General features: G+C 42.6%; 1 protein-coding gene across 10 annotated transcripts in view; it reads left to right on the top strand.

Annotated features, from left to right (window-relative positions):
* Positions 1 to 24,830, top strand: part of ctnnd2 (catenin delta 2) — a 932,891-nt gene that overhangs the window by 480,608 nt on the left and 427,453 nt on the right. For all 10 annotated transcript variants that reach the window (XM_062979377.1, XM_062979381.1, XM_062979376.1 and 7 more), the window contains exon 5: positions 8,720 to 8,836. In XM_062979377.1, the coding sequence (XP_062835447.1) occupies positions 8,720 to 8,836 (117 nt within the window). The remainder of the gene's footprint in view (positions 1 to 8,719; positions 8,837 to 24,830) is intronic.

The following is a 24,830-nucleotide window of genomic DNA, read 5'->3' as shown; positions in this document are numbered from 1 at the left end:
AAGAAAAAGATAAGACAAGTGCGAAGAAGCCAGAATGGATGTCCAAAGAACTTCCGACTGGGCTAAGACTCAAAAGAGACATGCACAAGAAGTGGAAAAGGGGGAAAATCTCGCTATTTCTCTTCTATTTGCTTTGCCTTCCCTCTGGAAAAGATCATTAAGGAAGTGGTCTGCGAACACGTAGAAACAAATGCAGTCATGGCTAATAGTCAACACGGATTTACAAAAAACAAGTCATCCTAGACTAATCTGATCTCTTTTTTCAATGGAGTTACAAGCTGGGTCAATACAGGGAACGCTGTGGATGTAGCGGACCTGGATTTCAGTAAGGCCTTCGACAAAGTCCCCCACGACCTTCTGGCAAACAAGCTAGTAAAATGTGGGCTAGACAAAACTACAATTAGGTGGATCTGTAATTGGCTAAGTGAACGACCCCAAAGGGTGTTCACCATGCGTTGTCTTCATTTTGGAAATAAGTGACAAGTGCCCTCTATCCCCCCTTATTTTTATTTTTACGTTAGAAATTTTATTGGAAACAATCAGGAAAGATAGCAACCTTACAGGCATTAAATTAGACCAACAATCTATAAAAGTCCGTGCATTTGCCGATGATGTTATCTGTATCATGGAAAACCCAAAAACAAAAATTAACGATTGGCTAACGAAAATAGAGGAATTCGGCTCACTAGCTGGCTTCAAAATTAATAAAAAGAAAATGGTAATTCTTACAAAAAAATTGTCCAGAAAAGCCCAGAAACATCTAAAAGAAATATCTGGCTTGGATACACCAGACAAAATTAAATATCTGGGAATATGGATAGCAAATAAAAATAATAAATTACTAGAACTCAATTATGGGGGGAAATGGAAAGAAATAAGGAAAGACTTGACAAATTGGAAGAATTTGAATCTATTGCTTTTGGGCCGAATCACCACCATAAAAATGAACGTCTTACCAAAACTATTATATTTGTTCCGCAACATCCCCATTATTAGAGGTATAAAACTATTTAAAAGTTTAAAAGTTTGGGAACCCCTGTCGTAAGGAGTGGCATACCTGGGCAAGCATTTAGAACATCTTGCAAAGCTATCTAGTTGTTTGGCTGACTTTTTGTGGCTCCCATGGTGCCGCATGGCCGGCAGAAGAACCTTAAAGCCGGTTTCTGTAAACCTTGATAATTCTAGCTAGAATGAAGGAAATCATAAGACTGAAATGTCTAATTGCAAAAAGCATGATAACCATAACCAATCATTGAGAGCAAGGATGCGGGACACTTGTTGTCCCTGGACCACGCCATTTGTGAACTGTTTCCATTGCCTTTCCTCTCATTTGCCATACTTCCACAATGTTTTCTGTTTTTGTGACCTAGCGCTCCACCCCATGGTGGGACCCTGGCAAGTTGCTGCGTGGCTCGCGCCAACAAGGCCCGCACTACCTTAAATTCTCTGTAACAGCTGTCTTGATTGCCTAGGCGTCTGTAAGCTCACACCGCAGCGGGAATACAATAGCGGACTCTGTAGAAGTATACCACCGCTTGGGAAAAGCCAAAGAGGTTGTTCTGCCAGTCCAAAAGGCAGTTGACCCGCCCCACCTCAGAAAGGCCCAGGCAGACTTTTAATTGACCGTAGTGACCAAGAAAGCGGGCACATGGGTGTTTCCCATTAACCTCCATTTGAGAGCTGTTTGAACTGTCTTTCCTCTCCTTTGCTATACTTCCACTAAGTGTAATGCTTCTGCAACCTAGCACTCCGCTCTGCGGTGATAATCTGGCAAGTTACTGCTCGCCTATAAGACCCGCACTCCCAGAAAGTCTCGGTAATGGCTGTCCTAAAAGCCCCAATGTCAGTAATCTCACCCCACCGCAGGAAGTAAATGAAGAATACCGCCGCTCGATCAAACCAAAGAGGCTTTACTGCCAGTTCAAAAGGCAGTTAACCCGCCCCACCTCACCAAGGCCTTGGCAGACTGTTTCTCACCTGTTGTGACCAGGAAAGCAGAAAACTTGGTGTCCCCAAACCTCGCTATTTCTCTTCTATTTGCTTTGCCTTCCCTCTCCTTTGCAGTACTTCCACAAAGTTTTCTGCTTTTATGATTTCGCTTTCTGCTCCACTCAGTGCTAAATCTTCACCATCCCCAAGTAGATGGATACTGCCGCTTGATCGACCCAAAGCAAAAGGTAGTTCTGAGTGGCACAATCTCAGCCACATCCTCATTCTCAAGGTGAGGTAGTTTGATGTAGACTTTGAGGTAGAGACTAGAGTGATAAGATGCCATGCCACAGTACTGTAGTCTCCGTCATCCAAGATTCGCTTATCCTATATCAAGGGCATTTCTGTTGTCAGTGTCTGCAATATGTCGTGATATTATGGTGCTACAATAAAATTACAACATAACATCAATGTATATTATTGAAGTCCTGCTTTAGTCAAATTTGTAGCATAACATGATATTTTGGTGCATCATGCATAAAATCATCATTACCAAATTGGATGTTTAATTGGCTTTTCATTAATCTCTCCTTATCCAAGTTTCTGCAGGCCTGTTATCTTGGATAAGTGAGACACTACTGTATTCTTTTCCTTGAATTTTTTTTGAAGGAACTTCATCGATTTGAATACTGTCCTTTCTCAAGAGTAACTGTGAGGATTTGGATTAGACCATACATGCATACACTTTCGCGAAAAATAAAAAAAGGATCGAGAGTTGATTTAAATCCGTATTCATTTTAAACTGTACCCAAAGCGGATACATTTCCTACATTGGTTTTATAGACTAAGTTCACTTTGAATATCTGATTTTACTTCTTCCCAACCCGAAGCCTTAATAAGCAAAAAAAAAAAAAATAGACAAACTGCAGGGACTGCCCCCTAGGGATGGGTGTCTCCGAAAACCCAAGCAGAAAATGGTGTGTGATGATTAAAACAGACAGGAAAACTCTGGAGGACGGAAGGGATAACTGAGAACTAGGATAGCTTTGGAGGACAGAAGAGAGAGGTGTGGGACATAAGGAAAAGGGACTAAGACACCCCCCCCCCCAAAAGTTGCCAAAATAAACCAGAAACAGAGCAGTTTAAAAGAAGAGCACTGTTGTTCTAGGAGGCGTGGGTGTCAAAATCCAACTCGGAAAAATTCAACACGGGCAGGTTGGCCTTCAAGAAGACCAGTTTCTCAACTGTTTGTGGGTCCAGCAAGCTGCGGTGGGGTGTGACTACATCTCCTGCAAGGCTGAAGACCCTTTCTCTCTGCACGCTGGTTGGCGGGCAGCTGAGAAACTGGTGGGCTACGTGTGATAGATCCTGTCACATGCGATCACATGAAGCCCAGTAGGCCAATGGATCACAGGAAATTATCTCTGGAGGCTCCTCAAAGTACCAGTTGACCGAGCACTTGGCCGCGTCTATCTTTTGCACTGAAGCCAGCAAAGAGGTATCTTCTGAGCGGGCTAGTATGGCCACCGTCTCCGCAAAGAAAGCGTTTCCTTGTCACTGCTGGAGACCCATTAGCCTACGGCAACCCCCGGCGGGCTCCCCGGGACTGTCGCTCTCACTACTTCTGCTAGTGCTGGGGGTGGCAGGCATCTGCGGTAGAGGGGCCACTGGGTCTGTTTCCCCCACCCTGGCAGTAAAGACCTCCCTCACAAGGTTTACTAGCTGGGCCTTCCATACGGTAAAGTCTTTGGGGCAGACGGTGTACTTTAGCCGTGGATCGCACAAGGCCGCCAGCATATGGACCTTGCTGGTAAGAAGTGGCTCAAGGCATTTCCGTACAGCAAAGGACAACCTCCTCACCACCTCCTGAACCGGAGGTGTCAGCGGGCCAGCCAGGGAGTCCAGTGTTTGACCGGCCCCAAGCATTTCAAGGTGCATCCTTAGCCCCAAGACAAGGGGGACCGCCTGGCTAAGAAGGGCTCTCGATTCGGAAAGGGTCTCTGTGGCATCTTTGAATGGCTTCAGGATGTCTACCAGCTAGGACATGGTGTCCCACTCTTGCTTGCTTGGCACAAGCTTTCTTACAGGCACAACTAAGGAAAGGGAGATGCCGTGGACCGCCTTCTGCTGCTCAACCATGTGTGCCAGCATCTTATAGATTGAATTCCACCGGGTGGAGACATCCTGGAGCAGCTTGTGCTGCGGGAGCCCTTCCAAGTTCTGTCTCTCTCTCAGTTCCCGGGCTGCCTTGGTACGCCTGTGGAAGTAGCCCGCAATCTTTCTACAGTGCTCGATCAGGAGGGCGATGTTTGCGGTGTTGGTCTGCTGCTCTTCGGTGCTCTTTAAACCTTCCTTGATGGTATTGTGAAGCAAGTGGGCCATGCAGGTGACATTCGTAAAGCCAGCATTTTCCACCGCTTTGATCATATTTTTCCCAGTGTCAGTCACCATGAACCCCCTCCTCATTTCTTCTGGCCTGCACCGCATCCACTCCCCCATCATGTTTTCAAGATAGCTGCAGATGGTGTCAGCCTTATGATCTGAGAGGTCCCCTCTACATTGTGGGGTTCCTCAGGGGGCCATTCTCTCCCCTCTGTTGTTTCACATCTATATGCGACCACTTGCTCAGCTGGTCCGAGATTTCGGGCTCGAGTGTTATCAATATGCTGACGACACTCAGCTTGTGTTAAAGATGGAGGGCCGACCGGAGTCTGTACCTGACAGTTTTCATCAGTGCCTCGAGGCCATTATTGGATGGTTGCGTTCCAGTAGGTTGAGGGTGAATCCAGCAAAAACGGAGATCCTATGGCTGGGCCGACCGGGCAGTGGGGATATCCAGTTGCCAACCCTGGATGGCGAAGTGCTACGCCCGTCTCTACTGGTAAAGAGTCTGGGAGTCCTCTTGTACTCTTCATTGACGATGGAGGCCCAGGTCTCCGCCGTTACCAAAACTGCCTTTTTTCTTCTTCGGCAAGCTAGACGGCTAGCCTCCTATCTGTCTAGGGACAACCTGGCTACGGTGATCCAGGCTACAGTCATCTCGAGACTGGATTACTGTAACGCCCTTTACATTGGCCTTCCTGTGTCGGTGATCCGGAAGCTTAAATTGGTGCAAAATGCAGCTGCCCGGCTCCTTGCCGGAGTCCCGATAAGATGCCACATAACACCAATCTTACGGCAGCTGCACTGGTTACCAATTGAGCACCGGATCACTTTCAAAGTGATGGTGCTTACCTTCAAGGCCTTACATGGTCTAGGGCCGATGTACCTGAAGGACTGCCTCACTCCCTACAAACCCCAGAGATCCCTCTGTTCTGAGGACCAAGACCTACTGGAAGTCCCCAGTTTTAAGACTTTGCATCTAACTGCAACTAGACGCAGAGCCTTTTCAGTAGTGGCGCCATCGCTCTGGAACACCTTGCCACCTGAAGTTCGTGCCTTGCGGGACTTGTTGGCCTTCCGCAGGGCATGTAAGACACATCTGTTTCGACAGGCTTTTGAGTTCTTTTGTTGATGTTTTAAAAGGTGCTTTTAGGATGTTTTTAAGATGTTTTTAAAGATGTTTTTAAGATGTTTTTTAAATTGTTGATTTTAGCCGGTTCTTGTAAGCCGCTCCGAGCCCTAGGGGAGTGGTGGCATATAAGTTTGAAAAATAAATAAATAAAAAATAAATGATCGCGATCAACTACCTCCATAACGAGGAGTGCCCAACGATGGGATGTATCCATACTGCCTTCTTTTTCCCACCAATGTGCCATCAAAGAGAGGTAGGAATGGCCTCCTCTGAAGCTCGACCAAATATCAGAGGTAAAATGGATGTGTCCTCCCATGGCGCTCTGCAACATCTGGACAATGCGTTCCTTGCAGCCCTCATACAAGCCGGATATAACTGTTCGGGAAAAGGTGTGGCGGGAAGGGATTTTATAGCTGGGGCACAGGAGTTCCATAAGGCGAACAAAGCTATCTTGCTCGACCATGGGAATGGATGGTGATTGAGGGGCATCATCTCTCCCACATGTTGGGTTATCTGGTGGGGTGTGGGTAACGTTTTCCCCATTCTCTTCCTGGCTAATGGTAGGCCCCAATCCTCCAAGGTGGCCTGTGTCTGCCTCCCACCCTCTAAACAAGGAGAACTTTGTGTGCTTATGCTGCCACTGCAAGGGCTTGCGGCTCACCCTCCTATTGATATTGTGGGGTGATGCCGCTTCATGTGAGAGCTCAACCCCGAGTTTGCAAGATGTCTCGGGTCTCTCCCTCTGCTGATATTTGCCCCACAGTGCCTACAAACTGCCAAAGTGGCACACTGAGCATGGACATTTAAATGGTCCCAAATATAAGACCTTGGCCTTCCTATTGCCACAGCGCCAACGCCCAGGGAACTTTGAGTGCTGCCGATGGGGCAGGGGGAGGTTGGAGTCGTGGGCGCCATAACAGCAGCCCAAGAAAGTCAAGATTTGATGGTACTACTTCATCTTCCTCCTCCTCACTGTCAGTAGTGAGTGGGGGGGGGGTTCCAAGTTCCTCACTATCCACCACCTGTACTTCCAAGACAGCAACACCTCCATGTTCCATTGTTGATCCAGTTGTCTCAACTCCAACACACAGCTGGCTCAGGGTGGAGGGGTGTGAACTTTCAACAGCGAACAGCCAGCTTCATCAACAAGTCCACCCACTCCCATCGTGGCACATTCAAGACGGATGGAATTCCCCCTTACTTTTTTGGCACCCCACCAGACCAAAATGCTTAATGAAAGCAGGAGGGTTTTCAGATTACAGACGAGAAGAAGGGATTGTGTTACGGGGGGAGAGATCTGTTGCTTTGTTCTTTTGCAACGTGTCCTGGGCGTTACTATCAGAAACCCTTCTCTTACAGTTGTTCTTATTCTGATAAGGGCAATATGGGAATTCTAGTATATGCCGGACTTAGCAAAACGAGGTGCAGTGTTGGAGGAGCCCAGCAAGGTTTGAAATGAAACCAAACCAGGGAAAATCTCAAGCCCCTTATCCCCAAGGTATCTTTATGGGGATAATGGGAATTCTAGTATGCAACACTTAGCAAAACAAGGTGCACTGCTTTGAGGAGTCCAGCAGGGTTGGAAATAGAACCAAACAAAGGAAAATATTCAGCCACTGATCCCCAAGGTATTATTATGGGGAAAATTGGAATTCCTGTATTTGCAACACTGCTTAACGCCTAAAAAAAAATCCAAAGAAACGTTTCCCCAGAAACCCCAAAACAACTGCTGAAATAAGTGCTCCTTACTTTTATTCTTTAACCAAAAAAAAATTAAAAGAAAATTAAAAGCCCACCCCACCCAGACAATATGGCGCAGCAGGAAAATACCAGCGCTGGCGGGCAAACGCCAAGCTGGTTGGGGGAAAAAACCCACAACCGCTTTTCCAAACACAGCCTTCTCAAAAACCAACCCTTTCCCCAGTCTTCTTTGGATGCTCTCTCTGCTCTATTCTCAATCCCAAAGCCCAGCGGCCACCAGGCAAGGAAGCTAGTCTCTGATGCAGCAGAAAAATCTGGGGACGTACAAGCCCCTCCCCTAAGTTCAACGTGCTCTCCGATTGGCCAAAGGGAGGAAACAACAGGCTAGGTTGCCCCAGTGCACCAAAACAAATTTGGGCGATTTGCAAATGCTTGCTTTGTTTCCGAAAAAAATATGATAACATCAGAAAAATAGGTTATCGCTGTTCGATACTGCAATATCCACACTTTGGGAAAATCCGCATCGAATATCGCTTCAAAAGTGGCAAAACAAACGAATTGCATACAACATATGGAAGAATCGAAATTTTTTAACAAGCCTACTAAGCAGCTATAGGAGGGAATAGAGATCACCAGTCATAGGGGAAGCAGTGAGATCCAGCTAGGTACATCATTGGATCCTAGCTGTAGGACTATGTTTTGTAAACCCATTCACTTGTGTTACTTGTTCATAAATACATTTTGTAGTTTTTGGATGCTTTCTTATGTGTTTGGAGTTCACACACAATCTTCTTCTCAACTTCAATAGGGAAGAAACATTAGTTTTCTGTGGCAAACAGCACACTCTTTTATTGCTGTAAGAGATTCTACGTGTGAATAAAATATAATGCTGAAATACAGTTTGAAAATGATTATTACTTTGCTATTACGTCTTGCACAATAAAGTACTGCAATAAACAGAAAAGCAAAATGCTTCTGACATGTAGGATAGCTGGATTTAATGGTGCATATCCAAACACTGAAATGAAGGGGTCCATTTATGCCAGTGTTTGATTGCATTCAGCAAATACAAGCACCTTCCCAGTGTAGGAGGCCGCATTTGCTTTTCTGCTGGTGCTATATGATGGCACATTTATTGCTATTTGCCAGCTACTATTGATGTTCCTACAGTTTTCACTAAAATTCCCCAGCAATTTGCTGGCTGGCTGTAGTGCAGGAGAGAGCCGAACACACACAGACACATATGACAGATTCTGAAAACTTGCAAAAGAGAGGAGTCTTCTTCCCAAAGAAAAGAGAAGGGAAGACATGGGAGGAAAAGGCTCAAGTTTTGCAACAGTACTGAATTTGAGCAACTTTGTTTTGTTTTCTTTAGTCTCATATAATAGCACCTTTTTTGGCAGTGGCAAGTACTGTTGGTGACACCTGCAAAAACTATCAAGTGTGCAGCTGGACACATATTACCCACACAAAAACTGGCTAGATCAAGTATTATTTTTTAAAAAAAGCTTTACTTTGATTTCTTATGCATAACTTGTAGTTTATTTTAAATATTTTAATAATCTATCATTACAGATGGTCAAAAGGATATAGAAGATGAGCTCACAACTGGTCTTGAACTTGTGGACTCTTGTATTAGATCACTTCAAGAGTCGGGAATACTTGATCCACAGGACTATACAACTAGTGAAAGTAAGTTTCTTTTATAAAAAGTCTTTCTTTGTGTCCTGTCCTTAACTAAAATGCAGTCTATTCAGAAGATTTTATGCTTTTAAGATGAAAAGATACAAGGCTATTATGATGTTCTTCTTTCATCTTTCAATTCTGAAATCTGGGAGTATTCACAGAGCAATTGGTTGTGTCTGCATGTATATGGATAACAATCTTCAAAGTGTTTGGTACTTCTTTTCACAATAGAAAAGAAAAACAGCATGGGATTATTTTATGTGCAGGTGGTCTTTGGAGGAATATGGAAACGTATGGAAAAGTGTTGAGTATTAAAGATACTAACATTTAATATTTAGGAACTTGTACCAGTTTGTATTGACCAGGATGTTTTAATGTTTTCCATTTTAAAATACTGAATGAAAGTTCCTGCACATGGTGTTCAGCATCAACAACCAGCGGTCCTCAAAGGGTTTGCCCCCCATAAATGTATGTGCACCTAGGTTATAGCATTGATTTCATCTTCCCTTTTCTTATCTCAAGTGACTGTTTACCACTTGTCATTTCCTACTGCTTTCGTATTGCCATATCTTAGTAATAATGTTGGGTAAGTCATTCCAATAATGGGAAATCTACTTTCCCAGAATAGACTAGAAAAGCTTTATTGTCATTACGCTATTGCACAACAAAATTAAATGCCTTCCCCAGTACACACCACAAAATAACACACCCATCTCTCCATAGTCCAGCTGCCACCACACAGCTGCCAATGCCACATCAATGCAAAACCATGGATTTCAACATAGTCACAGCTCTAGGATAAAAGCTATTTCTTAGTCTGTTTGTCCTTGTCTTTTGTCACCCTGTACCATCTGCCAGATGGCAATAATTCAAAAAATTAATATGCCGGGCAAGATTATCCCAAAAATGCTCTGAGCTTTCTAAAGGATGCAGGACACATAAAGTTCTTCCAAAAAGGGAAGAGGGCAACCAAGGATTGTTTGTGAAGATGTGGTGACCAGAAGTTCACCAGAAAAGAGATGTGATAGGCTGCCACCAGTCAGAATAAACCTCCTGGCATATTCTCATCTGACCAGCTGTTTGGAGAATTTCTAAAGTCTTATGCTGAGTGCCTCTTACTTCAGACTATCCCTAGAAAAAACTAAGCTGGAATGTACTTTAGATTCTAATCCCTAAAAAGTTGTGGAACTTCCTAAGAACACAGTAGTTCAACAACAACTCAAAAAGTTGTCCATGAGTCAAATTCTTTTATAAAACAATGAAGGAAAATCTACTTATTAGAATAAATGTGTGAGGAGTAGGGTAGAAGAGCTGATGAAAGGTGGAAAGAAAATTACACAGATATACAAAATTCCAATTTAAAAAAGCAATTGATTTGATATAACTTGGCTAGATGCATGTTACTGTGATTATCACAGTGACTCATGACTCAACTAATCCTCTGTGAGGTTCTCGTCTCCAGTTGTGCTGTGGGTTAATTCTCCTTCGGAAGAATACACCAAGACACGATGAGGAAGATCCAAACAGCTTTATTGTATGGAATACCAAAGCCTTTTCTATAGCCCCTCTATATAGGGGCTTGCTACAATGTTATAAATCACTCTCAGAGACATGGCGCCTAAAGGTTGCCCCTCCCACATACCACATCCCTCTATGTCCCCAATTGAAGTTTTAGGGCTGGCCATCTGTACTGTGTCAGCGCTCTGTGTTCTGAGATGGCATGAGAGATGGCATGAGATGGGGATCATGACATCCTCCCATGTAGATCTTTGAACACAGGCTGCACACCTTTTAGCCTCTACATATGACCGTCACCTGTTTTAGTAGTTCAACCAGAAGACTGCTCCTGCTATTCCACATTTTCTGCTCAATAGCTAATGTGGGCAGCCATCTATATTATTGGTAGACATCTTTTTCTTTCCATCCTCTTTGAAAACTGCTTAATAAAATGTGACAAAGGAATGTGGAGAAGCAAGCACTTGGAGATTCAAAAAGATAACCAAATCCTGCTCAGCAATTCAGTTAAGCTGATTAAAGTAAAGGGGAAACAGGGTAAGGGAAGAATGCACAATGAAACAATATACAAAATCCTAAATTCAGTAATTCTGTCAAACACCAATAAAAGCCACTCCTTGGAAGAGATGAATTGTGGTCGTGAGATGAACTCCATTTTTGCTAATACTCCTCTAAAATAGCCAATCAGAAAATTATTCAGAAGTTGGCTCCACCTCCTTAATGCTTCTAAATTTGTATGTCAAAGTGTAGTTGGTTCCAAGTAGCTACAGTACAGTCAAGCCTCCATGGATAGGGATTCTCCATCCACAGCTTCAACCATCCATGGCTTAAAATATTCCAAAACTGTGATGGCTCACCTGAACTTTTGGGGAAAAAAACTTTAGTGTCTGGCTTTACTCAGGGGCTATCTGTATACCTTCTGTTAATATCAAGACCCTTATACAGAGGCACTTTACGCAAGGTGAAAAGATAACCAAAATGAGTTTACTGAAAATAAGTTGAATAAAGGGTTAACTCCACCCGGGACTAATATAGCTTAGAACAATACATTACAAAAGGAGATTTTGCTGGTTGCAGTCATCTCTCTGGAGTCTTTGAAAGTCTTTTGCCTCTTATTCAAAGTGATGGTTTACAAGCTGGTGCTCATAAACTGTCTCAATCTTTCTTGCGAAGCTTAAGCTGGTCCAAAGCTTCTGTTGTCTCTGGGACTGGTGGTATATGAATACTAGCTGAATGCAGGTGCTTAGGATGCCTGTTTTGGATTGCTTGGGCCTAGGATTACCAGACAATGCCCAAGCCTCTAGTCACTGTAGCTGTGCTGCAGAAAGAAGGAGGAGTCTAGCAAGAGAGCTCTGTACAGGCAAATGGAATAGACCAACTAAGGCTAGTCTCTAAGGGAGGGGCGGTTATGCTCCACCCAAAAACTAATACAAAGGGAGGTATCTACACTATTGGAAAACCCTATAAACAGGGGGAATTAAAGCAAGGGAGAGGAAAAGGCAGAGCCAAGACTTCACAAAAACCAAAGCAAATTAACTTGATTTTGCCACTTTTTACTAGGGATACCATTTTACTATGCCATTGTACATAAGCACCCACAGATTTTGATATCCATGGGGGCTCCTAGAACCAAACCCCAGCAGATACCAAGGACCTGCTTTATTGTGAAAAAGAGCTTAACTTTGGGATGTGTTCCAACAGGGACAAGATTTTTCCTATTGACAAACTTGTGAAGCATGAATAGACTATTAGTTTGTTTATAATACTGGGGTTACCCATACTAGCCAATGATGTTCTAGAACATTATTTCTGTCCACCAAATTGAATATGTCTTTTACATGGTGCTAATTCTGTATTTGGGAACTTCATCATTGGCGCCAACCTCAAAGACATAAACATAAAAGAGTCTTCCATATATAAAAAGTATAAAGGGTTTCATTGCTGCAACTTCACAAAACTGCTAACACTGAACAGACAAAAATGCATGCAACAAGACAAATAAGTATAATCTGAGATTATTACAATATGAATTACAGAACCTTGTTTCTATATTAACATATCAATCTTTTTTTGGCACTCCAGTGCATTGTATGACTATTTTCCAGCGATGGAAGAGGCACTGCAGAGTATATAATTTCTTAAAGGACAGAGCACTATCTTGACATATGGGAAAGGACTCCCTTTTGTTAGAGGTTATTCACAAGATAATGAGTTTCTTCCCTATTTCTGTTTTCATTTTTGCTATTTTCTTTATTTCCTCCCCCCTTCCATTCTCCTTTCTCTTTCTCTTTAGCTTAAAGCCTTTTCTAGGTAGAGACACCAAGGAGCCATTCATCTGGATCAGTATCCAAACATTTTTTTCTCCAGGTCAAAGCTGGACAAAAAAACAATAAACTCTGTACCCATTTCTTTCTGTGTTCCCTTATGGGAGCTGGGCAAAGTTCCCAATAGTGTTCCTTCAAGTACAACACCCCTCCATCTTACAGCAAAGTGGGTTTTCATGGTTTAAATAGCTTGTAAAAACGAAGCATGCTTGAAGAGGTTAATCTGAAAAGGATGAACTCTCTAAGACAGAACAGACACAAACAATTCCTTTCAAAATAGAATTAATTTAAAGGGCTCAATAAGTTGCATGGGCTCGGGCAACTGAAAGTCAAAACAGAAGTGCCTCTGCCTCTTCCCAGCAGATCTCTTTGTGCTTTCAAAACAGTAGTGTGCTTGGCCAACTCTGTGCCCTCCTTTTTGAGACCTGTTTATTTCAAGAGAATCCAAGATGGCACAAATAGCAAATTCTTAGCCTTGGCTGCAAAAATGATTCATTGCTAAGATTCTGGCTAACTCTGAAGAGAAGAAAAAGGCAGCACTGTGTATATTATATGCATTGCCAGCACTATATAAATTAGTTTGTCCTTATAAATCCTTCTCTTCTTATCTCTAAATCTTATTTGTCTTTCCTATATATAGTTATTCAAAAGCAAGCTCCACCAAGTTTAGTGCAGAATATTCCCCAGTAAATATTGCAGTTATAATTAAATTCAATCTTTCTATACCCCATTCTGCCTTGCAAGATGTGTTTTTACTTGTATTGCTATTTGATTTGTATGAGCTGTTGTTTTTAGTGTATTGTTCTGGGCACTGAATTTTTGCCAATTTATGTAAGTCACCTTGAGTCCCCTCGGGTGAGAAGGGCGGAGTAAAAATGCTATAAATCAATAAATAAAAATAAATTCCAAGGATTTTTTTGAAAAAGGGGAAACCTTGTTTTAAATCCTGTTTGAATCCTACTATCTACAAAAAAGTTGTGAGGACTTTTGCAAGCTGTATAGTTTTTAAGGTAATAATAATATTCCAAAAATGCTTTTCAAAACCATAATAGAATGATAAATTTGAAAGAGACCTCAGGAGCTATCCAAGATTTTCCAACAGTCAGTTATCCAGTCTCCTTAAAAACCTCCAGAGAAGAAGACTCCACCAAGCTCCAAGGCAGCATATTCCATTGCTTAACAGCTCTTACCATCTGGAGGTTCATCCTAATGCTCCACCTTCCAAATTATTCCTTTATATAAAATAAATAGTAGTTAGCAGAGTATTAATCCTGTCTGAAATGACAAGACCATCTTTTGCCAGCAATGCCTGCATATCTTCATTTTTTTAAAATTCAACAGGGTCTGCTAACTTTGTTATTTCTTAATTGGTTGTTTGCTTTACTCACTTCCTCCAAACTAGGCAGTGCTGCAAACTCATCCTCATTGGTTGTTGTGGGATTTGTGAGAAAACCTCTTTAACCACGTTAGAACTGTGGTTAAGGAGGTTAATGGTAGTGCTCTTTCCAACATTGTGCAATAGATTTTTTTGTACCTTGAGAATTTGGGTTCTATGTAATGAATGTAGAGAGTGTATGCCTTGATTTGCTTGGCCATAAATGATCTTTGTGGCTTCCAAAAATTCCTGTGCATTATGGACAGGGCAAAATGTTGGATTTATTTAGCTTTTTTGTCCTCCAGATGTTCTTAAGTTCTCTGGATCTCAGCTTTTGCACTAGCTTAGATCTTTTTCTTAGCAGCACAACCGATGTTTCTCCATCGTGGTCCCTGTGAAATATGCACATATGGTATTTTCTGCATCTGTGCAGACAGCTTCGGAATCTTCTAGAAAGCTCTTTTAGTACAAAATGGCGGCAACCCCACCCATTTTCCCTATAGAGCCAGTGGGAGGGGCTACTGCCTCAGTTTTGTTTGTCCTCCACTTCAGCAACATCTATGGAATCTCTCTATTATTTGACCAGCCAATTTTCTTTTTCCTTTTAATCGCTTATTTATTATAATTTTTATCTATTAAACTATTTTTTACTTTGATTTTGGTTTAATCTGGACTGTCGATTACACTTCATATCAGGCCAGTATTGATGTCTACCACCTTTTAAAGGTTGTTCGGCCTGTAGGGAGAAAGTTGCCTGAGGGACATGCTACGTGCCTCCCTTGCCTGGGAAGGGCCTTGTGGTTCAGGTGTGCCAGGTGTGCTTTTCCTCTCAAGCTCACTAGAACAGCGAGTCTGGGCTGTAGCGCTTTCACATGAGCAGGCCCCTTCTTTCCCCTCACCTTGCTGAGGGAAATGCCTTGTGCGTTCTTGAAAGACCTCTTGACTTTCAACAGGCAGGCTGCCGCTGCCTAGCCTGTCTTAAAACACTTCAGGACTGCCCCTAGTGGCTGTTCCTCCTGGCCGCTCTCGGAGGAAGCGCGAGCATGCAAATGCAGAGTCTGCCCGGACTGCCTTTCGAGGCAGGAAGCACTCCAGTGCTGGCCCCCTGGCACTCTCAGCTTGCTGCCTGGAGGCAGCTGAGCCGATTGAGTGGCTCTGTACTGCCCTCTTTCCCTCTGCCTCCTTTGGGAGCAAGGGAAGAGAAACTGAGCTCCGCCTCTGCCCCTCTACATCCTTTGGGAGTAAGGGCAGAGAAGCCTAATACCATCCTCTGCCCCTCTGCCTCCTTCAGGAACAAGAGCAGAGTAGCTGAGTTCCACCCCTGCCCCTCTGCATCCTTCAGGAGCAAGGGCAGAGAAGCTTGATACCGCTCTTTGCATCCATCGGGAGCAAAGGCAGAGCAGCTGAGCTCCACCCCTGCCCCCTGCATCCTTCGGGAGCAAGGGGAGAGCACTGAACTCCACCCCTGCCCCTATGCATCCTTCAGGAGCAAGGGCAGAGAAGCTTGATACCACCCTTTGCCTCCATCGGGAGCAAAGGCAGAGTGGCTGAGCTCCACCTCTGCCCCTCTGCATCCTTGGTTTTATGGTTCCCGTCCCCTTGATTTGGTCATGTAAGTGTGATTTATTGTTATAATTGTATTGTTTTACTTTGTTTAATAATGTGTATTATGTTGTTATGTAATGTTTGTGTTTGCTTTTATGACTAAACCCCCCTGAGTCCCATCCGGGAGATAGGGAGGTATATAAATAAAGTTATTATTATTATTATTATTATTATTATTATTATTATTATTATTATTATTATTATTATTATCCTTCAGGAGCAAGGGCAGAGAAGCCTGATACCATCCTCTGCCTCCATCGGAAGCAAGGGCAGAGCGGCTTGGTCCCACCTCTGCCCCTCTGCTTCCCTCGGGAGCAAGGCCAGAGTGGCTTGGTACCATCCTCCACCACTCTGCCTCCCTTGGAAGCAAGGGCAGAGCGAAAGCAGGCACTCCACAAACTGCTAATAAAAAGCGCCCAACTCTGCCCCTAGTGGCTGATGTTGCAGTGCCTTGCGCAGGTGCAGACGTTTCCCTGTCTGCCTAGCCTATGTGGAATGTTTCAGTTGCCCGGAGATCTCTGAGTCCATTTTGACAGCTGAGGAGCTCTTGTTCTGTACTGCCCTGATGCCGGCCCTAGCAATGACGGAGGCTCCAGAACCTGGCCACCTGGATTCGTTGCTGGCCCTGTCAAGGCATTACCTGCGCATAAGGCCTCCTTGCCCATGTGCCTCTTATTGTATAGATATTATTATTATTATTATTATTATTATTATTATTATTATTATTAGAAGGGCCACTGGATATTATTATTATTATTATTATTATTATTATTATTATTATTATTATTATTATTATCATCATCAAAATGGTCAATGTGCTCCTTAGCTGCAAGGATCAGGCCTTCTGTCTCCTTCTTCAAGGTCCCATTCGTGAGTCAGAGCCAGGTCTTCTCCTTATCAGCTTTTCCTTCAATTTTGTCAAGGAACTTTCCATGCAGTGTTTTGTTGTGCCAGCTGTCAGCTCTAGTTTGTAGTGCGGCTTTCTTGTACTGGTTTTTTGTCTGCTGTGCTTTGAGGAGTTTCTGATTTTTGACTTCAATCAAAGCAGGTTCTTCACTTTGCTTTACATATTCTGCCAGGGCATGTTCTTCTTCTTTGACTGCTTGTTTTACTTGCAAGAGTCCTCTGCCCCCTGATCTTCTAGGCAGATAGAGTCGGTCAACATCACTGCGAGGGTGCAGTGAATGATGAATGGTCATGAGTTTTCTTGTTTTTCTGTCCAAATTGTCCAGTTCCATCTGTGTCCAGTTTATGATGCCAGCAGTATATCTTATGACAGGTATGGCCCAGGTGTTTATGGCCTTGATGGTGTTGCCTCCATTGAGCTTGCTTTTGAGAATTTTTCTGACCCTTTGTGTGTATTCTTTGCTGACCACAGTTTTCACATGTTCATGCTTGATGTTGTCCAGTTGCAATATGCCCAGATATTTATAGGCCTCTGGCTGGTGACACTTTATTGTTTGGCCATTGGGCATATTTATGCCCTCACTTTCAATGATTTTTCCCTTCTTCAATGCCACTGTCGAACACTGTCGAACATCCCCCCCCCCGCAGGTGCCACCTTGACGTGGGGGGGGGGGCTTAACTGCTCCAATGATGACTGAGGGCTGTGCTGGCGGTAGTGTAACTACCGGCAGGTCCAACCAAGCCAGAGACGCCTCAGCTGAGGAGCAGAACCAAGAACACCTAACCCATTAGCATTATGGAGAATCAAACCCAAACGAAGTCTATACTGGCTCGGTCGTCGCCCAGGATAAAAAGGACCGCGGTGGATGCTGCTGATTCTGGACATTCATCGACAAGTGGGCTACGGAATCATCAAAACCCAAATGAACAGTCACAGAAGCGGCAGAAATATACAATGCCAGAAAACCACACAATTTTATTATTATTATTATTATTATTATTATTATTATTATTATTGGAATCAATGGACTAACGTCGATATTATTCTTATTATTATTAACACAAAGACACAGTATGACACAAAGACACAGCAAACGAGAGATATATGCTAGATTTCGCATCACAAATCACGAGTCAAACACTTTTCAATTATTATCATTATTATTATTATTGGAAGGGACAATAGACCAATTTAGCTCGGCTTCCTCGGTATAAGCCAAGCCCCTTTCTCCAGCTGCAGAGCTGCCGTCAGGCACATCCTCATGCCGATCTTTCAAGTGTTGGGGAACGTGGAACCCAGTCCCAGCTCCAATACTGGGCCTGCTGCTCTCATCAGGCCCACTCGGGGGGGTCACCTACTGGTGTTGGACACCCAGAAAGGCAGCCCACACCTACTCACCACGGCCCGCTATTGCCACTCCTGAAGACCCCTCCTCTAGATTCGAGGATCCAGTATCAAGGGAGTCGGTCTCAGACCTTGAGCTTCCCTTCATCGAGCCCGTCAGCCAAATGGATGCAAGTATGGGTCCTTACCTCCATCCGAATCAGGGCGGCATCTGGCATTGTCCCCCCCCCCAAGGACAGTACCCTTATGGGCTTTCTGACCCAATGCCTCCCATTCTAATAGTTGCCCCTATGCCTCCCACCCTAATGGCAGCTTCAACTTCCATGGCTAATGTTGCCACCTCTATCGTTGCTCATTGGGTTACTGCCTCAAAGGCATCCTCTATTACTCATTCTATGTAACTACACCAAGGTCTAGCTTCTTCTCAGCTCAACTGGACCCTCTTACTCCACCCAGTGGTGGATCCTAGCACTAACTCTGACCCTTCAGAAAGCACCCCAGAAACCGTGGTTATTCCAGATGAACTGGAGTTACCCTCTTCTGATGAAGCCTGGATGTTTATAGAGGTTTGGCATATTATATACACAGGACGTCTGAAGTTTCCAAGACTCTTCCTCAAGTGCTGGAAGGGTGCCAGTGACCTTCCACTCTCTCCCCAACAGCTCTCTGTGTGGATTGTACCCACTATCTCTTGATGTTCCAGCTGGCAGGTTATTACTTGCCTTTGTGAATTAAGGGCCACGAGAGTGGTCTCCAATTCACAGGCTTTCTTGAGGGGCATGTCTTTAGAAGACCTTTTTTGGGATGGTTGCCTAGCCTACCCTGTTCATCCTTGTTGCTCATTACAAGGTGATGCCCTCTCCAGGAGAGGTACAGCCCTCAGCACAGAGACCTTCTATTCAGTGGTATGACTCTCACAATCCACAATTAATAGCTTGCTTATTTCACAGGGACCACGACGGAGAAGTAAAGGTTGCTTACCTGTAACCGTATTTCTCTGAGTGGTCACCTGTGAAATTTGCACATCCCCGCCCATCCTCCCCGCTTTTGTCGTGCCTCGGTTCTTCAAGCTGCTACTCGCGGTGGAGGAACTGTGGCAGTAGCCCCTCCCACTGGCTATATATACTCTATGGCCCGGGGCTGTGGCACAGACGGGAGAGCAATGAGTCACTGACCAGGAGGTCATAAGTTCGAGGCCCGCTCGGAGCTATGTTTGTTTGTCTTTGTCCTGTGTTTAAAAGGCATTGAATGTTTGCCTAATATGTGTAATGTGATCCGCCCTGAGTCCCCTTCGGGGTGAGAAGGGTGGAATATAAATGATGTAAATAAATAAATAAATAATATGGGGAAAGTGGTCAGGGCTACCACCATTTTGTACTAAAAGAGCTTTCTAGAAGATGTCTGCACAGGTGCAGGAAATACCATATGTGCGAATTTCACAGGTGACCACTCAGAGAAACACGGTTACAGGTCAGCAACCTTTACCACTTTTCCATATTTGGAAGTCTTTCATTTTTTATTGATAATATGTTGGTACATCATTGTACATGTCCTATTAGGAGTGGCTTAACGAGCTGGGTATGTTTAGCCTGCAGAAGAGAAGGTTGAGAGAATATATGATAGCTAGGTTTAAATATTTGAAAGCACAGATGTAATAACGAAGAGGGATCAGACTTGTTTTCTGCTGCCCTGGAAACTTGAACTCAGAGCAATGAGTTCAAATTACAAGAAAGGAGATTCCACTTGAACATTAGAAGGACCTTTCTGACTGTGAGAGCTGTTCAAAAGTGGAGCTCTCTGCCTCAGAGGCTTTTAAACAGAGGTTAGATGGCCATCTGCCATGTGTGCTTTGATTGTGCTTTTCCTGCATGGCAGGAGGTTGGACTAGATGGCCCATGTAGTCTCTTCCAACTCTATTATTCTATGATTCTGTGTGTTGAGAGAATTTCCTAGAAAACCTGGGATGAAAAAATGGTAAAGGTTCCAGCTAGTAGTCAGGATAGTGATGCATTAGGATAGAGATAAAGTGTTTCACTGTGACAGTTGCTGAGGAACATGGGTGAAAGAATACTGTTGCATTCATTTCTGACCTGTGAGCTTTCCTTTAGGTTTGCCCACATGGGCTAAATAGCCCGTGATTACTGTTAAATCACTCCTGCCTGTCTTCCCAGGGTCTTCCTCTTCTTAATGTGGAGTCAATATGGTGAATTCCATTTAGCCCATCATTAAGGAATTCAGGGCGTACTTTTAGTCAGTGCAGTGTGGACAGCAAAACAGCATCTGATGTGGACTGGTTCACTGTCTGCATGGACTGCCACCACCACCTCCTAGCACAGGGGAAAGTGGCCTGTTTTCCATTGCCAGTGCTAGACAACCACAGAGCTTAAGCTATTCTCCTTTACAAAGACTCTTATAGACAGAATGCAAGACTGACAGAAGACACATGGATATACCCTAGTAAAAGCATGATGTCCACAACAAGCTCTGTAGTCCATCTTTTTCAAGCTGTGCCTTTTAAGGAGCCCTGGAGCTATCAATATGGGAATAACTCATAATCTAAAACTATAGTTGATGTAACAGATGTCTGACTTTCTAAAATCTGTGTACATGTAATGTAAGGCTTTATTAAGCCGGTTTGACTAGTCTCTCTGTTAATAATGTGCTTTGTGCAGTTCCCCAGTGAATTTGCTCTAAAAGACATCTTTAATGAAGAAGCAGATGTTTGGTTTTAAAATGCAATTGGTTGTTAAGTTTTTATTCTACCTGTTGTTTCCTCTGAAAAAATTTAAAAGGCTGTAGAATAAAAGGCCCCACATCTGCATTGTTAGACTTGTAAGAAGCCAATTCAGTACCATGTTCTTCAATTTCTTTAAAAAATAACTACCTATCAAATGGCTGAAAAAGGTAGAATGAGATTAAATCTGGCATCTTTGGAGCTAGCAGTCTCTTAAGTGAGGGTTATTTCCTGCTTCTAATCTAGCAAAGGTTTCAGGATAACCTTCTGATGCTGGTCTTGACAGACTTTTCCATGTGGATTGCCTAACCCACATAATGTTCTAATTAAAGATATGTTGGTTGTGTCTGCTTTTCTCATGCTGTCTAAATTTTGGTCACAGCACTTACAATATACTCATGTATAAGTTGACCTCATGCATTTGTGGATGTTGATATGACCCTTAGATAAGTTGAGGGTCATTTCATAGCAAGGGAAAAACACTAATGCCAACTAAGAAAACCCTGGCTGCTACCATTTCCCCACCTAGGCAATCAAAAAGTCAAGAAGAGGTGCCAATGGTGGAAAAATTAGAAGGGGTCAATGCTTCTTTCAGGTTCTCGTAGGATAGTCTAAGTGCTTGTCTTTTGCCATTCTATTCAGAGATTGTAATTGTTTTTTATATGCAAGAGTAAAAGAACAGTACTCACACTGTACCTGTGGATAAATCTGGCTAGGTTTTTGGGATTAATTTTTATATTAAAATGTTCAGAGTATACAGGGTAGTTTATATAATGAGATATTGCAATTCATAGCTTTGAAGATGTCTGTCCAGGTGCTTATGCTTTACAGCTGGAATGAACAAAGCATGGCCCTAGGGCCATACATCCCCATCCCAGATCTTGTTTATTGTCCTAGACTCAGACCCTTAGACCTGCTATGTTTGTGTGAGGCTGGGTCCCTCTTCTTATGAGCTGGTCATTGACTGTAATAAAGTGAACTTGAACTTGATTGTCCTAGGCTTCACTCTACCGCTTCAGGGGTGGAAGGGTGAACTGCCTCTCCTGGAAGTCCCCAGTAGCAATCATTCATTTTTTAAATAGGTTGAAGCTGCCTGCTCTACAGTGTTTAACTTTTTGTACCCCCCCCCCTTCAAGAAAGTAGAAGACTTCTTCAGTTTGTTGTTTGGTTTCTATTTAATTATTTTCTGGGTTGTCTATACAGACCTGAGAAGATCCTAGACAATTGGTCCCCATACCTATAGAAAGTATCCATCCACTCCTGTTTTATAGTAATGGCAGGCAACCTGTTCAAAATCAAAGACACTGGCCAGGTTGGATGATATGAGAAGCCAGGGAAGTGTGGGAACTCTGACATTTTGTTTTGCACAAGTCACTGGGAGCAGAAACAGCTGAACAAAATGTGAAAGTATGTTCCCTGATATTCTCTGTGTCAATCTCTGATTTGTTTCTTTCACAACAAATCAAATAAATCTGAAACATACTGTGAATTCTTCCTCAGATGCCCTGGAACAGAAAGAAATCACAAAAGATCCAGGAATCAGACAACACAATACATTAAAAAATTGAGGTGAAGCTCTGTTGTTTATTTGGCTGTTTCCTTTGCAAGTGGGAATGACATCCGTTAGTCTGCTGCTTGTAATAAGTCACAATTCTCCGTGGATCTTTTGCTTACCATATTGGGTGTCTTTTTAATACAGTTTTATGAGTGACTCAATAATCTCAACTAAGCTGCTGTTATTCTAACATATAGTATGTGTTTGTCTGACTACAAAATCACTTTGAATAATAGAAACTGAAGATACTATCATAGATCCTTTTCTGATGAACTGAAAAGGTCTTCTGCATCGTTCTTTGACAATGCAGTGAATATTTAAGTTAGTTACAAGTTGTTCCTGGCTTTGTAAATTTAATGATATATTTCTGCACAAAAGAGGGTGGTGAATATAAAAGGCTTTTCGGGAGGGTTTTCTGAGGGGGGGAGTCTTATAGCTTTGTGTTGTGACAATTCCAATTTAAAAAGTATTGCATGCTTCTTTCTGGATGTTAGGATGTTATTTGCAAAGTCTTATGTTGTTCTGTGGTATTTGCCACTATGCCTTAAAATTGTTCATATAGTTCCAGAGGGGGTGGGAGTGAAGATATACAAACTATTAGAATAAACAGCTTTCAGATCATAATCAGCAAGTGTTGCTATACTAATAGTTGGTTAAAATAAATATTAATTTATGGGACATTTCCAAAACTTGAAAATAGAAATTGACTAACTGACTCTCTTCAGATGTGTCTTGAGACTGTTCCCAAGAGAACCTGAATGGTGTTATGTTTATTTTGCCAAGGCCCAACAAGGATATTTTGCCATCAGGGGAGCATTATTTGGCAGATGAGGCAGAAAATCCCATCTCTGACCATGGCAATCTAATGGCAACAAATTAAATAAGCAATGCTTTGCTGCCTTTCCATGATAATCAGCATCTGAAGTAACTGTTGTTAGTCTACCTAAACATAGAATTCCTTTTTGATATGAGCTGGTCATTGACCGTAATAAAAGTGTACAAAGAATTCCTTTTTCTCTTCTTTGTTTTAGTCCTATGGTTCAAAAGAAAGGTGGAGGAAAAGGTAGCAGAAAAAGAAGAAAAGGAGGTGGTGGTGATGATGGTGGTGGAGGAGGATTTTCCAAGTCTTGGATCTCATGTTTATTGGAATATTTAATCTTATTTCTGGAAAATTGTCTTTAAAAGCAAATGTTATAGATATTCTCCTTCTGGATCATTCACACTTTCCAAGATTCCCTTGCTGAGTCCCTGGCATAGTAGACAAGACCAATGACTATGAAAGACATTAACTACCATGGCGATCAAAGTGGTGGTCATGGAAGGCAATCAGTAGTAAATAATTATTGAAGCTTTTTTTCTACTGATAATGAGCTATTATGTTCCCCAAAGCTACATTTCTGTGAAGTTTTAAAGGTCTCCAGTTATTAGGGTGAGGTTGACTAATTAAAATCTTCTTCCCCTTTCTCATTCTTTGTGTGTGCGCGCATGAGAGGAGAGGAGAGACTAATGCTATAAGTTACTGTAGTTATCCTATGCACTCCTTATGCTAGCTATACACAAATACTAGTACAAGATACAAAGTTCTATGGTGACTGTTTATTTGCTTGATGGTTCTTGAGCAGACCAAATGGATTGCAAAAGATGATATGGGAATGTAATATTACTCTTTCCCACACACAGTACTTACTTGTTTGCAGAAGTTGAAGTTTCTTAATATTGCCTTTCCCTTTTTTTCTGTTCCCTGTATCCCTAACACTATGAATTGCAAACATAGGAAGTGACATCTCCAGTTTGCACTGTGGGAGTTGTGCCTTTTTCAGATAAACGTGTTGGCACATTTTTGAGACAACATGTAATACAGATTTATTCAGATCAGCCACTGCATTGTGTCATATATAATACTGTTTTTTCTTAAGATATACAGTATTACCCCTGGTTCCTTGGAACTGGGTTTCATCTTACCACATTCAACAATGTGTCACCTCTCTGAATTGTCTGCCCTCGGGGGAATTATATGCTTCCACTTGGAAGTTCTAGAAAATGTATAGAGATGATACCTCTCACAGCATTTGCTATGTCTTTCAGAGAAATTCTAAATTGAGTTAGCTATTATCACCTCGTTTTCCCATTTTGATGCTAAATTCAGGAATGTATCCCCTGCGGATACAGGGCTCTGTATTGTAGCAACTTTTTTTTCTTATTGTTGCTTTTCTCAACCACTTTTTTCATTATTTGGGGGTCTGTTTGTGGTGATACTTGGATATGCACTACTGCTCTTCCAAACATTTTTAAAATGAGAATTGTGGTGATAAAGAACAATGGTTCAAAAGAGTAAATTTCCTTCTCCTTTCTTTAAAAAAAAACCTTGAGGTTATTGTGTTATAATGAGAAAATACAATTTCAGTGATACACTGGTGCACTATAGAAATATAACCTACGATTTAACAAAAAGAGAAGAAAAGTTTTGTTGTTGTTGTGATATCTTTCAGAACAAGAAATCCACTTGTGAGTTGGAATAAAATACTTCAGCTGGTGCAAAGAAATGCCAATACATGGAATCTTTGTTTCAGTGTTGCTGTTGTTTTAAAGAGATGCATAGCAACAAATACCACACCTTTCTGATACATTTGCCACTAGAAGA

The sequence above is a fragment of the Anolis carolinensis genome, chromosome 4 (genome assembly GCF_035594765.1).
Source record: "Anolis carolinensis isolate JA03-04 chromosome 4, rAnoCar3.1.pri, whole genome shotgun sequence".
Taxonomy (NCBI): Eukaryota; Metazoa; Chordata; class Lepidosauria; order Squamata; family Dactyloidae; genus Anolis; species Anolis carolinensis.
This window is presented reverse-complemented; position numbering and strand designations above follow the sequence as displayed.